The sequence below is a fragment of the Accipiter gentilis genome, chromosome 25 (assembly GCF_929443795.1).
Source record: "Accipiter gentilis chromosome 25, bAccGen1.1, whole genome shotgun sequence".
Taxonomy (NCBI): Eukaryota; Metazoa; Chordata; class Aves; order Accipitriformes; family Accipitridae; genus Astur; species Astur gentilis.
Window position 1 is genome coordinate 4,976,809 of NC_064904.1, and position 18,311 is coordinate 4,995,119.

Here is an 18,311-nt window from a genome sequence, read left to right on the forward strand (position 1 = left end):
AACAAGACACATTAATCTCTCCTCTGCATCTGGCTTCCCTGGAAATGCACCATAATCAAGCTAACACAATAGCATAGCAACTTAGGATACAAATCGATAAACTTTGAAGTATATGGGGGTGTTGTTAGGACCACATAGCTTGACCTTCTACATATAGTGTGCCAAAAACTTCACACAATGAATGTTAGCTCTCTAACAGGAACCCAGCACTATACCTACCTATAGCTACTCACCTCACAATGGTTATCCAGCTTGGTCAGGGAGATATCCATGGACTGGTGCTGCTCCTTCAGTTCGTCGTAGCGAGCCTGCCAACGATTCAGCTCCAGCTGAGAGTTGTTCAGGGAAGTTTTCAGCTCTTTAGTGTGTGAATGCAGCCCTTCATATTCTGCCTTTAGTTGGTTGTGCAAGAAATTCACCCTAAACATGAAGAAGCCAGCAGGCTTATGAAGGACACTTCATAGAAAGCACCTCATATTCAAAGACCACACCATCTGTGTGCAGCTACCACTAAATCAAACATTAAGTTCCAAAAACTAACTCCTAAAGATATTTTTATTCTAAGCATATAATAAAATTTTATTAAGAAAGTAGTAATAGCATTATAAAATATTTCAAATCTACAAAACAACTTAAAGGAAAATAGATGAAAAATAAAACTTCGACTTCCTCAATGTGTAAGAAACACAACAGAAATTTCTGAGGCACAATGTGTTTAGGAGCATTTGGATATAACAGCAGCTCTATTTGGCACAAATGAAGAACACTCACAGAATTTTTTTACTGATGCATGAAATATGAGCATTAAGTGCCCTGAACTGTGAAACACTGTAATGTTACAAGATGATACTGTGGCATTCTTTTATAGCTTTTGGTAAATTTAAAAATGTCTACAAATCACGAAGGCATAATATTAAATAATAGATAAGTAAAAAACATTAATTTCTGTATCTGCTGACAGATCAGCTAAGCCTTGCTCTCTGCCAGCACTGCAATCAACATTTTGCAACATCTTCCTTTGTCCCTAGAGAAACAGCTGAAAACAGCAAGTTTGAGGAAACCTCCTTAGCAGAGCTCTGCAGTGTTCTAAAGTACACTGCAGTTGGGACAGCATATGAAACTTTCGTGACTGAACTTAGCATGTGCTTTTAAAATATGAGTCAATCTGACATTGCTTTAACTTGATATGACCTTGGCCCCTTATTTGTACCAAACTATTTCTCAAAATGCCTTTGTAGTATGAACAGTGGCACTGAACTGGTTATAATGGAGAGAGCCCCAGTAGGGATACAGGTTGGCGGGGGAGGGCATGTTTACTGCTGCATTATGTAAAGTTCAGATGCTAGCTCACAAAAGGGGTTTTGACATGAGTTAACAGTTACCCAGTGATCATAGGAATCACTAAGCCCACTTTTAATAACAGGAACCAAGCCTCTTTTGAGTATTAACAAATGGCAGCTTTCTCTGCGCAATAGAAAATAAACAGAAATGTTAACTCCTAGAACTAAATCATACTGCGTAAAAAAACATAATACAGTTCTCCTCAAGGGAAAAAAACTGGGTAGGAACCATTTCACACAACTCTAGATATTATTGGGTGTTTGGGGTATTTTTAGTTCTACTTAAAGACAAGCACTTGGAAACAACTTATTACAGAAACACTTGTGAACTGAGCCACATGTGGAAGCTTATTTTGACTGAGTAAAAGTCCCTGGATCAGATCATGTTTGAAGCACAGGATAACAGTACTTGCTGACAGTGTCCATGAAGCTGATAAATGAGTTAAACAAAATGACCAAATTAACAAGACAGAAATTGAGAAAAATTAACAGACACATTAATGAAGGTATTCTGGAGCTACAGTTAACAGAATACAGCAAAACAACTGCGTTTTTTACATAATTGACTTTTTAATGATATATACAAGAATTTAGCAAGGGAACCATACCTGTCCAATTCCTCCCTTAGCTTCTGATTTTCCCCAGTGGTTATTGCATTTGATCTCCTCTCTTGTTGCAGAACCTCTCTCTCAGTTTTTAAAACTATTTCCAACTCTTCCAGTTCTGCCTTGTGTTTCACTAAATTGTTGTATCTGCAAAAAGCAGAGTAGCATACTCTCAGCTTTCATTTAAACATTTTTCTTCCTCTAGTGTAAGATTTTTAATAGGTAACACCACAAAGACCAGAAAGGAATTTTTTCCTGCCTGCTTAATTTCATATACATTTGTGTGGTTAAACGTTTACCAAGGCTGAAGAATTCCACACTATGCATGGAAATGCAGCTTAGTCTGTAAGTCAACAGGGAGGCTTTTAGAAATAAAAATGCATTTTTTTAAGCAAACTGGAATGCAATTGCCAGAACCTTATTTCAGTTCGAGATTCTGATCATTTGGTAAAAAGCATGCAAGTCTCCAGGGTGAGTGGAAACTGCACCATTAAACTGGAATCCCATTCGCAAGTAATTGTCAGTGGCAGGTTTCAAAAACCCAACTAAACAGCAGAAAGCAGCAGCCAAAAAGCAACAAGAAAGCAGTGGAATGAGCCATAGTTTATTAGGTAACAACCTAATGCCTACTAGGTTATATACATAGCTAATAGCATCCTGCATAGGTAACAATCTCCTGCATATTCCAGGCAGATGATGAGGCTATTATCAGTGAGATGAGAGCATCACACCTTTAAGTAGGGGCTGATCCACCTGCTTGAGTGGCTCTACTTGTTCACTACTGAGAAACCCAAGAGCAACAGCAGTGTTCATGTCCAGGCTTCCACTGTTACTTGATTTATACAATTTGTGCATAAATCATTCAAGGCAAGGAGATGGGCAGAGACAGAGGGCAGATGCCATCGACTATGTCTTTAATTTCTATCTCTGGAATGCTAAAATAACAAGAGGTGTGGAACAACTCCCCTGATACTTTCCACAGGCATCAATTAGGCAGGCTTAGCCTCCCTGAGCTGCTACACTGCCTGCATTCAGAAAATGCTGCAAAGAATGAGCTGGCTTAAGACCACTTTGCAAAACAGCAAGCTGTTCTCAGATATTTTTTTTTCCTCTGGTGGCCTCTGTCAGGGTCTGTGCCCATACACACACATCAGCAGAAGCCACTGGTGATACTGGTGCAGTGAATCTCAAAAGTCATCATTCTTCTGTGACTGTGATAAAAGGATATTGCCCTGAAATATCCCTGGGCAGATACACCTGTGCCAGTCAAGGAGAAACATACTTCTAAGCAATTTTAAACCAGCAACTAGTTGGAAGATGCAGCATTGCTTGAAAAACCTAGAGACAACAAGCATCATCTATCTGTGACTCTCATCCCAGCGGAGATGAATGCAGAGCATAGTTACTCTGCAGTCACGAAAACTTCAGAACAAAAGCAGCAGACAGCACCAAATACACTGCCTCCTTCCAACTTGTTTTTCTTTCAGGCTACCATTCCCTTCATCCCAGGGTCAAATTGCAGCCTGTCCCAAATTCCAGTCCATTGAAGGGCCACACAGAAAAGTACCTGTCTCCCAGACAAAAGCTGCTTTTTGCTATTCATTCCCAGTAACAGCAGTGGAGTTTAATTAACCTTATTTATTTATTTTCTTCCTCCATTCAGCCTCCAGGACATTTCAAATTCAATGTCCATACAACAAATGGAAGAATCTGAAAGCAGAGGAAGGTTTCACATCCAGCTCCAAGGATTTAAAACAGACTGCGTGCCAATCCAGAGTCTGACAAGACAAACTCCACAGTCAGTCCCTTGGCAGAGATTATGCAGAAACTGTGTTGTGAATTCTTTTGCCATTTCTGTATGATAGGGCTACTCTGTTCATTTTTATCCAAGCCCTCTATTTTTTAAAGAGGGCTACTTAGAGAGAAGCAGTATACTGGTCCAGTTTCAGTGGTTTGGCCCAGCTCTACATGCTGCCTTTGAGCATGAGAACCCCTGAGGTAGACCACAGCTGGCACCCTAGATATTAGGTGAAAGGCAAGAAAGAAGAGACTGTCTGTAAAAATGCAAGTAATACTACATCTCTGGAGCCCTAATGAAATCCCCAGGCAAAATTTTCTCGTAGTCCAGATTCAGCATGGAGTCTACCATCTGAGCAGGATTTGTGCAACCTGACAGGCTCTACCACTGGGGGCAAGGTTACCCATCCTGTAGGCTATTCAACACTCATGTTCACTCCACTTCTCTAAGCATCAGGCACTTGGACAGAGGGGTTTTAATAAGATTTTCTTACACATGCAAGTGAAATACATTTTGGCTCTGATGCAATCCATTCCTGGGACTGAACAATCATATTCCTCTTTACTCCTTTTGGTTTTCACTCTTTCTGCTGCTTTGTTAGGAGAAATACTGTGGGTAGGTATTTGTGACTGAGAGAACTTTATAAAAATGCTCAGCTATGATAAAAGCCATGTGGCAAAAGGAACCCAGAAAATTAACTACCAGCCAGCATTGGTAACATAATAATACAAGTCCCTGCAATATGTAACCCTCCACAGCAGGGATTCTGTTTTTCCAGTGAGATGAGTTTTTCCAGTGTCTCTGCAGGATTAGACTTCTCCAGAGTAAGCCACAAAGAAATGCTCAAGGATCTGCTAATCAATTGTGGCTAGTAAGTTACTACCTCCCTTTAGAAGTGTGCAGTATGTAAAGCAATTTAATAAAATGCAGCCAAAGAGTCCAACCTTTCTGTGTTCACTGAGACGGTCAGCCAAACACCACAAAGTCAAGAAACTGCTATTAATGGTAAATGATCCTAACATACTAACTCTCCTTTTCTTGCTAAGTCAAACCCACATGTCTGTGGTTTGCTGGGCTATGACAGGCCATTTCACTGCAGTTACACACAACCCATTATTAAACCCCCACTGCAGTGCTAATACTGTGCAGATAGAGCCATGGGAGGTTTAATGAGGTTTGCTCAGGTGCCGAAAATATTCTGTGGTTAGACTGCATCACAGTGAACTACACAAACCTCAGGGATCTTGGCTGTACATGGTGTTATGAGTTCACAAGCTAACTAAAGTTGCTGTGGATTTTTTTTTAGACAAGTTGCAGTCATAGGTTTATGCAGGAGTGCAAACCTGCCTTAAGCAAGAGAATTATGATTACAGTGCTGTCACCAACTGAGAAAAAACAATTACCTTGGAATTGGGACAAGGAAACCCCATCTCTTAAATCCTGTACAAGCAAACTTCTTGGATGCACTGAGCTGCTCTGGGAAAATTTAGCAGGTGGTGCATTCCAGCTGAAGTTGAAAGTAAGGTATTTCATCTTAGCAGTTAAATGCCTCAGCATGGCAGAAGAAAACAGTTTTCTTGCAGCTGTTTTTCTAACTTTCTCCCCTCTGCTCCCTCAGCCAGCTGAACTGCACATAGCACATGATGGAGGGAAAACAAAACACACACACAAAAAAAGCGGCTTATCTTTTTTTTTCTGGCAGCCAAATGGAGACACAGACTGTCCCTGGACAAATCACCTTGCTAAGTATTTTTTGAGACTGATCTGCTGAGGAGGACACTGCACTCTTAAAACTGCCAAAATCAACCTTTGAGTATGCTTTGAGTATAGAAAAGGCCACCATCTGCTCCCCTGCAACATCTCTCACTGGCAGTCACATCTCGGTAACAGACAGTTCAAATTCTTAATGTTTACAGTGGTGACCTGAGCACTTATCACTAGAGATAACCTGGTTTTAGAAAACCACTTTTTTCTCAGGCTAGCACTGTTTAATAATTGGTACTCATCAAGAAAAGAAAGAACCCAACTGCCTCAACACACCACAGTGTGATAATCTCAAGCAAAGCCTGAATCAAGGAGAACCATTAATCAGTCTGAGAGAGACTTGGTAAGCAGAAACAGTGTCTGTGTAATCACTTACAGCTCATTTAGTTGACAGCCAAGCAGCTGTCCTGTCAAACGGCCCTGGCGGATATTTTAATCACAATAGGTTTATTTCTGTACTTTATCAAAATCTACCGCACGTGTACATTGTATTGCCAGCTCTTTAGTCTTTGGGAAAGAGAAGTCTAACACCAGTTTTTAGCCCACCCTCAAAGATTGCCATTGAGTTGCTCTGAACCCAACTCATGGTCTTGCATAGAAACTGAACCTAAGTACAGTATTTTGAGGAAAATCACTGAATTGTGTAAGAAAAGTTTTGAGGCATAGGCAGAGCAACATTTATATAGTCGTACATTATATATATTGTTTTATTCATGCACAGTTGTCAGAAAATTACAGTGACTAGAGACTAAACAATAAACAGATTACTCCGATTTCACAATTCAATTGAAGGTCCAGAAGCAAAAGCCTTAGACTGTAAGAACTAGAAGAAAATAAATAATGCATCACTATTTCATAGCTAGCTCAATAGGGCTTCCTTCAGAGAGTCTCCTTTGTCATGAGATTGATGCCACACACAATCTTCAATGATTTAAATTTTTCAAGATACATACTACTCACACATAGGTAATTACCTAGGTGACTTGCAGACCTTACTGTATGACTAGAAAAGATATCCCACACAGTAGAACTGGGAGAATCTTTTTAAGGCTGCATGTTATGATAGCACAGATCCTTAAACGTAGTAAAGCCATTTAAGCTACTTCTGAGAAAGCATCCCCAAGACCCAAGCCCATATTTTGCTAAATATCACCAGAGTCATCTGTGGTCTGCCACCTTCAGAGCCTAAAATCTACAGCTTTGCAAATATTTTCATCCAATCTCCTAATGACAGCAAGAATGAGAAGACACTGTTTCAGGGGAATAAGTTAGGAGTTTCCATTTGTAACTGGAGACCAACATTTAAGGCTGAAATTGTAACAGGGGACATCCAGCTACACTACAGCCCTGAGCAGTGAGCGTACCTCTCACCCAGACCTTTGTGCTCCAGATCCAGGTTTTTGTGTAAAGTTTTCAGGCAGCTGTGCTGGTTTATTAGCATTTCATATTCTGCAGACTGCCGTTCATGCAGTGAAGCAAGGTGTTCATGGTCCTGAAGCAATGACTCATACTCAGCTTTCAGCTGCTCCTTCTGTTTCAGTAGATTTTCATTCTCATTTTCCTTGGCTGTCTGCTGATTTTGAAGTAAAGCATTCTGGGCCATCAGTGAAGCACTCTGGGAGCTGAGGGTTGAATTTTCTACCTAAAGTTTCTCAAATAAAAAGCAAGCGTTACTTATTTACACCTACTGGTACATACAACAAACATGTAGTAGCAGCTTGTGTCTGTATGGAGCTAATCAAGAATGCATCCATTGCTTTGTAGACTTAAGATATCTGTGGACAACTTGGCATCATTTTGGTATTATTGCTGGTAGTATGCACCATATAGAGCCATGCTATCAGCAGTCTGAAAAGTATCAGAGTAACCTCCAAACTGAAAAAACCACTGTTTTACTAGCAGAAGCTCTTGAGCCTGAAGACCAAGATGAGCTGGAATACTTGCAACTCAACTGCATCTCTGACAATCATGTACAAAGCCAAAAGCTATCCCATGTTTGCATACAAGAAATGAAAACTTAAGTTCACCCAAACTCAAAAAAATTAACTGCACCACTGTGTATGGGGGCAGCACTCCTAACAAGTCTGGTTTTAGTAGATAGGTAATGCATTAATTTTGTATGTTGCTTATATACCTCAACTACAGGTGAGAAATAATTAAAAAGAATAAAAAAAAAATCTGTGAACATGCAAGAGGAAAAGCTTAAAAAGGGAAATTCACATAAAAAAAAATTAGAGCTAACCCAATGTCGTCCTTTAAAACTGTTCTCTTTCTGAAGCTAAGCTTATTTTTGCAAAATTCAAGTAATGTTTAAGAGTATCTTTTTTCCACTGGCAACTTCAACATTCTGTCTGGAAGTATGAAAATTGTGATTGGAACTCATTGCTACAACACCTCTTGGGAGCTGACTTTTGTCTTCTTCCCATTTCTCCAAGCTCTTTCACACGCACAGCATTAACAGAAAAAAAGAGCAAAGATCTTTTATTCCAGAAATGCAGCTTCTGGAACAACACACCTGGATTTTGCTGTATTGATTTTAAAAACTTATCTCTAAATAACTACCTTCTTAACAAAGGCTACCAGACGTTAGCTACAGAGTCCATTTCCATCCTAGTTTGGAAAAATTCAGACCTCAAGCTAAGCTCCACCTTATGGGCCTCATCTTTACATCACTACATCAGCCTACCAATACAAACATTTTCTTATTAGCTGTCATCTTCTCCACACTACTATAATCAAATCCAGTCTCCTGGCACAGAAGCGCAAGGTTGTCCTGACCTGGAGTTTGGCTGTCTGTGTCTGCAGGGCAGTGTTGTGCTCCTGAAGGAAGACGTTTTGCTTCTGTAGTGTCAGGATCTGATTGTTGAAGGAGACATTCTGTGTTTCTAAATGCTTCAGCTGTTCTTTAAGCAGCTGCTTCTCAGCATGCAGGGCTGCATTCTAAAAGAGAGATGGCAATGAAGCTGTGACAGGAACAAATGAAACAGCTGTGCTGATCATTTGGAGTCCTATCAAAGATGAGAACCAATTAGTGATGATCATTCTGCAGCAAATGTGCAAAAGCAAACTCTTCCTAGCATTGAATGAAGATAGGACAGATGTTATACACAGGATTAATCCCTGCAATCATGTTACACAAGACATATATAGCATTATAGTCCCATGCAGTCCTAAGAGATACCCAAGGAATTTGGTAGACTCATGTGCTCCAGAAAACCCACCAGATTCCTACAAGGTCAAAAATCCAGCTCCCAGCAACCCACTCATGATCACAAGGGTAGTTTGTGGGATAACAGGAAACAGGAGAAGGCTTACATTCCTTTCCAGTTCAATTGCCCTGTCCTTCAGTTTCAGCAGCTCCATGGTAGCCTCTCTGTGACCTGTTTCCAATTTCTCATTCATGGGAATGAGTTTCTCTGCAGAATACCTCAGTGACTTCTGAGCATACTGCCCATCCTGTTGAGTCTGCTTAAGTGCATCAAAGTCCTTCTTCACCTGCAAAGGCAACAAGCAACAACCTTCAACACTGATATTATAACAGTGGGATTTTTACATTAATAATGATGGAATATGCAGTTCCTCTCTTGCACTGTAGGGACCTTAAGGGATTCAACAACCATTACCCTCACTTCACAGATGGGGAAATTGAGACACAGACAGGTGGAGGAACCCATGTCTCTTGGCCTCCAGTCAGGTGCCCTTGGACTCAAGCTCAGTCACCTAACCACCAGACTGTTCTTAGGTGAGATGTTTCAACTGCAGTCTTCCTCAGCCTATGCTTTCATTAAACAAGGCAGAAAAACAAGACCATGGCAATGAAAAAAAACATAGGAAAACAGAGATCTGCAAATGGTGGTTATGTAAAAAAACCTCCTGCAATGCCCCCAGACCAATAATTTTTCTGAAATTGGTGCCATTATATAGAAAGGTACAAGAGAAAGCAGTCCAGTCAAAAAAGGTTTTGGGGAAGTGCAGGTATGGGGTGGGAGGGGGAAGTGTAGAGATAACTTGGGTTTGCTGAGTATAAAAAAAAAAAAAAAAAAGGCATGTGAATGTGCAGAACCACACCATGAACAATTAAAATTCAGTTAACCTCTTACCGTATTTAGATCATTCTGTAACTGTTGGTTCAAGTTCAGAGAGTCTTTCACTTGAGCCTCCAGCATTGCAATCTTTTCCTCTTTCACAGCTAGTGTTGTTTTTAGTGCCGATTCTGTTTTGCTCTCCAGAATCTTGTATTTTCTGAAAGACATGAGAATAGCTTTTCAATGTCTGCCCCTACGATATAAGCCACCAACTATATAGGAGACTTCACCTTTGCCCATTCCAAACCTCACCATGTTACATTATATGTATTTGCTTCTTCAGGAAAATGCTCTCCTCTACTGCTGCAGACCGCTACTGATACATTATAGCTGGGGAACCTGCTCTTGGAAAATCCAATCAATTTTAATAGAGGTAACACCATCATGGTTCTACAGAAATATCTAAGAGCTATGTAACTTAAAATAAGGTTTTCTCTTTTTCCCCTAATTACACTACATAAATTTCTTCTCAAGGCTCTTTTGCGCATTCTTGACAAGCAGAAAAATCCGCAGTAGACTCTAAAGTCTACTATGAGATGGGTATGTTTCTCTAATCAGGTCTTACCAAGAGGCCTATATACACATGGATTGTTGGGATTTCTTTGTTCATTACTATAGGACTTGCAAAGGAATTTCTTGCAATCAGGAATTTCTTCGCCAATATCTATGTTTATATTAACAGGTGGTTGGATCACCACTTACATGGAGTAATGACAGACACTGTTTAACAGACACTATTCTTACTTGTAAAGAGAATATGAGGAGGAATACACACTGAAATAGCTACCCAGCTACTCTACTGGAGAGTAGAGGGGGGACTGTAGTAACACTGGCTGGCATGGAGAGAGAAAATAACATCCAAGAAAAAGTTTTGCAAAACTTGCAGTATACTGCCAAGCTTGCAAGAAAAACATATGCTTTATGTCCAAAATTGGTAAGGGTAATTGGAGTGAGACAGATGAGAACCAAAAAGAAAGGCAAAGGGCTTGCGTTAGGCTGAGGAAAAGCCTGCAGAGTCAAAAGAATGACTAAGAGAACTCAGTTTCCTTACGTGTCATCATTGCCGTTGTCATCCTGTAGTAGCAGCTCTTTGTTCAATCCTATCTTCTCCAGTTCCTGGCTCAGTTTGTCCAGCTCACTAGACAACTGTTGACTCTTCAGCTTCTCCAGAACCAAATCCTGTAACAGCACTAACGTGATTAGTTACTGTGCAAGGGGTGGTGATAGTTCTCCAGACACCAGCACTATAGATTTTTTTAAAAAGTACTGAAAAAGTCATTGGATAAAATCCTACTTCCGAGAAGGTCAGCTAAAATTCTTTGTCAGTGACAGCTGAATGCAAAATTAAACTGATTGCTTTTATTTATAGTTTACTTGGAATAAATCTGAAGAATGCTTCTTTTGGCCTTTGTCTCGCTCACTGTACTGAACTGCTTCTGCCAACACTGGCATCCTGCCCACCTACCAAAAGAGGGAACGTGTAGAGGCCAGGAGACATCCTGCCATTGTGCCACAGAAGGGATGTGTGCAGGTCAGCGGACACCAGCAGAGGGAGTTCCCACCTCTCAGCTAGGACAAAAAGCCCTCCTAAAAAGCCCAGCCAACACTGGCGCACACACACAGTGACAGGACTCCAGTATGAATGTTTCCTGGATAATACGGTTACGAAGTTATTACCAGGGGACCTGGTAATAGTGCATTTTCACTATTGACTCTGAGTTTCTGACATATGGTAAACTACTGACAAAATTAAAAAAGCATAATTACACTGTTGCGTAAAAGACAGTACAGCTCTGGAGACTGGAGAGCTTGGTCACTTATTCTGGCATCTACTGGCCCATTCTGGTTTCATTTAGGTTTATTTGGAAGAAAGTTAAGCAGAATCAGACAAGGAAGTCATAGGAGGAGGGGATTTGATGGAGTTGTACCAGAAGGTATATCGGGAAAATGCTTTGCTGTTATGCCCGTGAAGTGGTCTGTGTGGAAATGGCCTGAGAAAACATAATACCAGCCTGCATGTTTAAAAAGGACAAATCATTTTTGGTGCATAGCCAAGTTCAAAGATTCCTACCATTCAAAATTCTCTGAAATGCAAATGTACCACCGAGAACTACGTTGCTCATGTTTCTGTTCAAAAGTTGTCTTAAACAAGGCATGAAGAAAGAACAACAAAGGTACTGAAGCAGTTCAAGTAAGAAAAAATATTATCCTGGATATCAAACAGAAGGAAGAACAAAATTTTAAAAAAATACTTTGTTAAACATAAACTGTAGGTATTCAGTAGTCCTCAGATATCACAAATTTAGCCACATACTCATTCACACAGCAAGAAAAAAAAAAAGGCAAGGTTAAGGTCAGTGCCAGCCCGTGGTCTTTAAACAGGTCCCTTCAACATCCATGAACTCCCTTCTGTAGAATCTATATAAAGTAACTAAGGAAAAGAAGATGCGCTTCTGTATGGGTCTGCACCACTGGAAATTTGCAAAAGTCTGAGAAGGGAAAGATTAAAAAGAAGCCTTTTCAGAAATGCTATTATTTTATTTATTTTTAAGGAAAGTTGGATAGAAGCACAACTTGGGACTGTTTCAAATGTTTCCGATATTTTTCCTCCTCAAAATTACACTAATGCTTCAAAAACTAAAATAAAACTAAATCTTCAAGTAAGTAATTGCTTACTGCATTAGTCTTGCTGAACTTACTTATTTCACTGAGCTACTGCAGCACTGAGCATTTTCCTTTGAATGTTCTTTCACAGGAAATCCTGTTTCCAGCAGGACAACAGCAGCTGGGGCAGGCAATGAGAGCAAGTTGCAATAACCTGAATCATCTCATAGGCCATTCGTAAGAGTGTCAGGTTCTGGCACACACATCACTAGTTTGCTAATGTCCTAATGCTAATTGTGTATTTTTAAAAGATCGCTATTAGGAAAAGTGCGATTACTGCATTCTGCAATGGAGAGGAGTGCTGGAAGAGATTGCTGTTGCTTAACAACAGAGCTGCTTAGCATGCTCTCTCTCTGCAGGGAAGCTTTTGGGGGAAAACACTGTAGGTAGTTGTAAAGCAAAAACTTGGTGCAGCTGTTATTGAAAGGGTTAGGTTGGTCATCTGGGATGGTTCTTGTTTTAGCAAGTCCGTTTTAGAACAGCGATGTTAATGTATCCTCAACAAGTGCTCTAATTTCTAGGCTTAAGAGTCAATCTCCCCTGCTGGAGCTCCCATGTTAGCAAACAATTTTGTGGTCACAGCGTTAGTTAAAGTATCAAAGTCTTTGTTTTACAGCTACCACGTGGGAGCTGTGTTAAAACCCTATTCTGCTTGAAAAAAGATGTCATTTGGAGACATTATGTTTGTGGACACAAAGTGGTACATTGCAGTTTTTAGCAGGTTCCACTTTTCCAAGGCAACACTACCAAGTGATGACTGTTAAGGCTGTGAAGATCTCCTGGCTCATGTATTAAATAGATGTGGAACAGATTTCTCCTTTTGGTACTTCACAGAGCTGAAATAAAAAGTAGCATCATATTGAAACCAGTAGTACTATTTTCCTTACCTCTCTCAAAGTAGCTAGCGTTCTTTTATCAATTGTAACTTGCTTTATGAGATCTTTATTGTCCTTTTCAAATTCTTTCAGCTTATTAGATGAATCTCTGAATCGAGCAATTTCCTTTTCTAATGTCTTGTTTTCTTTCTCAGCAACTGCCAACTTTACTGTACTATCATCCAAAATAGCATCTTTCAGCTCCACCTGCTGCCAAAGCCTTTTTGTTTCTTTCTCCAGCATTTTTTTATCTTTCTCAAGCTGAGACATTTCTTGTTCTAGGGCTTTGTTCTCATTTTCTAACCTCTCTAACCGTTTGGCAGAAATCTTTAGCTCCTCAAGGTTCCTCTGGAGGACCTGATTTTCACTCTCCATTCCCTGTACTTCTTTTTCTAACTCCTGGATCTTTTTGCTGCTGTTCTCCACAATTTGCTGAAGTCTCTGGTTTTCAGAGTTGACACTCTGATAGCTTAGCTCCAGCCTCTCTGATTTCTTGCTCATTGCTTTTAACATTTCCACACTCTTTCTTAAGTCCTCTTTCTCCCTCTCCAAATCTTTATTTTCTGCTTCTATTTGTGCCATTTTAGTGCTGGTAAATCTCATGGTCTCCACTACTCTCCTAAGCTCCAGATTTTCTTCATCCAATTGTTTGTTGTCCCTTTCCAGGTCCCCAAGACGGATGGAAATATTCTGTAATGTGTCCAGGGATTTTCTTAGTTTCCTGTTTTCCACTTCCAGATCCCCATTCTCCTGCTCGAGAACTTCCACTTTTTCTGTCACTATTTTCATCGCTGCTGCCTTCTTTGTGAGCTGTTCATTCTCCCTCTCCAGCCGATGGAGCTCTTTTTCCATTTCTTCCACTCTTTCCACTTTTTCTTTAACCTGGTCAAAATCCTTTTGCAATTGTTTCTTCTCAAACTCCAGCTTGCTCAGTTTACTACTAGTCTCTGTAACTGTTTCATGAAGGATCTTGTTCTCTTTTTCAATGTCTTTTACTCTTGCCTCACTGCTCACTTGAGATCTTTGTCTCAGGGATAAGACCACTTGATTAAGGTGATCATTTTCTTGTTTAAGGTCCTTTATCTAAATAAACAATAAAAAAGTCATGCAAATGTTACTCACCTACCTTACAAAGTGCAGTAAAATTTAGTCCTGAAGCAAACAGATGATTGTTAACAAACCCACATCCATTTAATCCAAGACAAATTTCTCAACAGTGTTCCCTGATTAAAAACAACAACCCAAACTAATGAAAAAAATTGTTATCTCTGGTAACCCATGATTCTAACGAATTAGAAATAGTGCTATATTCCTGCTACCAGCTAAGAAGGTCGAGGCAGAAGGAGAAAGTAGAAGGGATCTTCAGAGAACACCTTGGAGAAGATACTTTGTTAGGAATCATTCCTAATAAAGAATATCCTTCTGTCTAGGTTTACATTCCTCTTTGGGATCTGAAGACACAAATTATCTCTGATAAGGCGTCAGAAACCCCAAAACTTTTGAAAATTTATAACAGTTATAGATGTCATTAAGGACACAGTTTCTGTAAGAACAGTACATCTACTTACTCCACAGGTCAAATTTCAGCTGAAGCAATTGTGATTTAGACTGCAATTTGCATTTGATTCTTATCTAGACAACATTCACAAAAATCAAGAAGGACTTAGACCTGAAAAAAATCAGAATCTGCCCTTTTCTGATGATTGAGGATACTTCTGGTTTTACTTCCTGCCCTACCTGTGAGGCATTCATTAATTCTTACCACTAAGAGTCTGTATGTTTTCTAACTGAAATGTAGGACTCCAGTGGTAAAGTGCAGTTTCCCAGGCAGAAGTCTGGGTAAGAATCCTTCAAGATGAAAAGCACTACACAAATAAGACATTTTTTTATTTAATCTTCACCCCACCAAACTTGGGAGTAAATTTTAATACAGGTTGAAAATATACAGACCAGTCTCAAATGATCTCTCTATTTTCTTCACTAGTCAAATTAATACAGATGATACCTTGCACAAACCTATAATAGGATAGTTTCAAGGCATTACACATGAACTGCAGCACAGTAGTAAAAGCTGAAGGACATTTAAAATATCAATCCAGAAGACATAAATGCTCTCTCAGCATCTGTTTAAAATAGAACAAAAAAGGTTGGGTGGCTTAAAAAAGCCCAACTAAACCAATCAGGACATACAGCTGGCAGAAAACCAATCTTCTGCAATAAAATGGGGTTTTATTTGCACATCCTAAAAACAGTTGGTATCCCATTTAGTTAAGATCCAGGGCTTTTTTCCCCAAAGAGGGAAGGTCTGTCCTTACAACAGCCTGAAGATCCCCCTACGGTAATAGAGGCAGTAGCTAGCAAAGCATGCTGGGCTTTTTTGCTTGAAGAAGCCTTTTACCTACCCACCTTTGAACAAGTTCAACCTGCACTTAATAGCTCTCAAATTGCCCTATCTCCCTGAGAACTAGATGCTCTAAATGACATCACTAAATTACCACTACTGAGCATACACTTTTCTATTACATTTGTGAAGTTTGCACCTGTCTGTCTTTGTCAGCTTTTAGAGTCTCCATGATGACTTGTAGCTGTTCTTTATCTTTTATCAGCTCCTCGCTCAAGGTCTCCAGATCTTGATTACTTTGCTTCTCTTTTTCAATTTGATTTTGCAGCTTCTCAATCTGCATGGAGAACACACCAAAACGCATCAGTCACAGCTTGACACAATGACTGTTTGCACTTTAAGTTATTTTGAAGACCAGAGAGGAATGAGATGGGGACTATGGCTGAAAGATGTAATCCTTCCCTTCTGCAGCTTGCCAGTCTCAGAGGAGGAAACGGACTGTTTTGTTTTTCTCACAGTGCCAAGAATCTCCTTCATGCCTTAAGATGAGAGCGTATAAAGTACAGCAGTAAGAAATGCTTCACCTGCCTGCCTGAAGGCCCTGTTGTGCTCCTGCTGTCAGTGATTAAGAGTCTGATGCTCACCTTTCTGAGGGACTTGCCTCCTCCTAGCCTCTCCATCATGGATGGCCTTAATCTACCAGTTAATGTGGAGAAAGTTATTGAGACAATTCAGTGAGCAATAGAACTGAAAAAAAAAAAATCAGGAACAGAGGAAAAGCACTGGAGTTTCCAAGTTTACCTTCCCTCTCCCTGTGCTCTGTTGGCCCTCTGCTTTCCCCAGCAGGTGACAAAACTGGATTTGAAAGATTTGTGAATTAAGGTCCAGTCCTACCATGAACATTGTGTTCTTACTCTGTCCTTCTTAAAGTTGTACTCATAATGCGCTAAGCACCAAAAAGCAGTAGCTCTTCAGTATTCAGAAGCAAGAACTTCAGAGAGCTAGGCTCCCTAAGTCGGGAAGTATTCCTTTTTATGCTTGTAAAGTACTACGAGCATCTACAGTTCTGCACAAGTATCAGCTCATTTTTTTGTGTGTGTTGGTATTATGAACTTTGCCAGCAGTGGAAAATGTCAATGAAAAAGGTATTAACAATAATTCTTACAAGTGGGAAATAGCTGGAGGCTGGGCTCTGCCTATGTCAACATGTGCCTCATTACAGGAAGTGTTTAAACAAGCAGGGGCTACCCAGATTGGAGATAAGAAGGGCTTAACAGTTAGAAATGTAACCATGTTAAGGTTCATTGGTCTCAAAGGAGCTGTTCAGAGAAAGCTAGAACAAACTCAGTAACTCAGCAATAGCTGGTCTTCATTAGCACCTCCCAGAAAACTGGAGGCAAGTAAGAAACTACTGTTTACAGCTTGTTTCAGTCCATGAAGTCAGGAATGAAGAGAAAACAGATAGGTACTTGGAATGCTACTACTTGACTGTGCCTGAAAGGAGGGTTTTCTATTATTAGCTCCTCTGAAAACCTTACAAGAAAGAAAAAAAAGATGTACATGACTTTTCCTTCATATCGTCTCCTCTTGTACTATCTGAATAATCCTTTTCTGGCTACATGTTCCTTCCAAGCACTAGATCAGTAGATAGCCAAGCATACCCGAACAACAATTTTTGAAAGTCTCAGACAGTGGAAGAAATCTGACTCTAGTTAAACAACTTTAGGAAGGCAAGATTTTACTATGGGTATCTCAGGAAAGTTACAAAAAAATCCTACAGGCACAAAACATTTGAGAAAAACATTTATCTCTTGTCCTGTGACTTTATATGTGCTTGTCTTTAACAGTCCTTAAGAACTGTTGCCTTCTCCTCTGCCTACTGTAGTAACCATTCTGCAGTGAATCAGAGAGACTTCCCCTATTATCATCCTCTCTCTCCGAGCACATCTCCCTGTGGACATGCATACCCTCTACTTAAGGGGACACATGTGTGAGAGAAATACAAAAACACATTAGAGAAAAAGAAGATTAAAAAAATACAGACATCTCAAATCAAGATTATTTTACATATGATGTATCAGGTCTCTGTACACTGAGAAACAGCTGTATGTCTCACACAGACTATAGAATACTGTCTACTACCTTTTTTTATCAAATCTCCCTGAATGGGAGGTAAAGTATATCAACAACTTGACTGGCCTGTGGTACTCAGTCAACAGCTCCCATCATGTTCTGTGTTTCTTTGGTGAAGAGTTCATGCATTTCAATTGTTCTTAATAGTAGTATTTTTTACCTGCCATTTTTTTCCTCATTGGTCTGATAAATACAGTGCTCCCCCCTTTCACCATACAGGCATTCCCCACTACTGGTTTTTGCCTTATTTAACTACCAGACCTGTAGGTGACCCCACCATGTCAGCACCTTCATCATTACCAAAAACATCAGGCTAATTCTGAAATCACAACTGTTGGCACCAATACAGTGCCATAACAAGAGGTGCCCACAGGAATGTGCCTGGGGCAAAGCCAAAGGCTGACCACATTTATTCAAGTGACTTAAATTGCTGTACACCACAGGTATCTGCTGAGTGCTTTATATGCCTTGATCTCAATTTTTAAGCATGTAAGTTAGAGCTGGAGTGAATTACTCATACACAACAGGTCATAAATAGGAGTGTGGAAGGAGAAGTACAGTGAACTGAATTTTTGCAGTTCTCCTTGTTCACAGAAGAAAGCCAAGCAGCAGAACTGGCCTCTCAACTTGGCAAAAGAATCTCTCCAGAAGATGGAATGATCCTGTGATGGATACCTCTTCTCCTTGGCAGAGGAACTGGCACTCT

At 40.0% G+C, this 18,311-nt stretch overlaps 1 protein-coding gene across 10 annotated transcripts in view; it reads right to left on the reverse strand.

Moving 5' to 3' along the window:
• The window catches only part of CCDC88C (coiled-coil domain containing 88C), a 100,008-nt gene that overhangs the window by 13,973 nt on the left and 67,724 nt on the right, over nt 1-18,311 (reverse strand). For all 10 annotated transcript variants that reach the window (XR_007509570.1, XR_007509571.1, XM_049828449.1 and 7 more), the window contains 9 exons: nt 15,672-15,809; nt 13,144-14,214; nt 10,644-10,771; nt 9,608-9,749; nt 8,823-9,002; nt 8,286-8,447; nt 6,872-7,149; nt 1,949-2,092; nt 234-420 (listed from right to left, as the gene is read on the reverse strand). Coding sequence is in view for 8 of the 10 variants with exons in the window: in XM_049828449.1 (XP_049684406.1) it covers nt 234-420; nt 1,949-2,092; nt 6,872-7,149; nt 8,286-8,447; nt 8,823-9,002; nt 9,608-9,749; nt 10,644-10,771; nt 13,144-14,214; nt 15,672-15,809 (2,430 nt within the window). In the remaining 2 variants the exon portion in view is untranslated. The remainder of the gene's footprint in view (nt 1-233; nt 421-1,948; nt 2,093-6,871; nt 7,150-8,285; nt 8,448-8,822; nt 9,003-9,607; nt 9,750-10,643; nt 10,772-13,143; nt 14,215-15,671; nt 15,810-18,311) is intronic.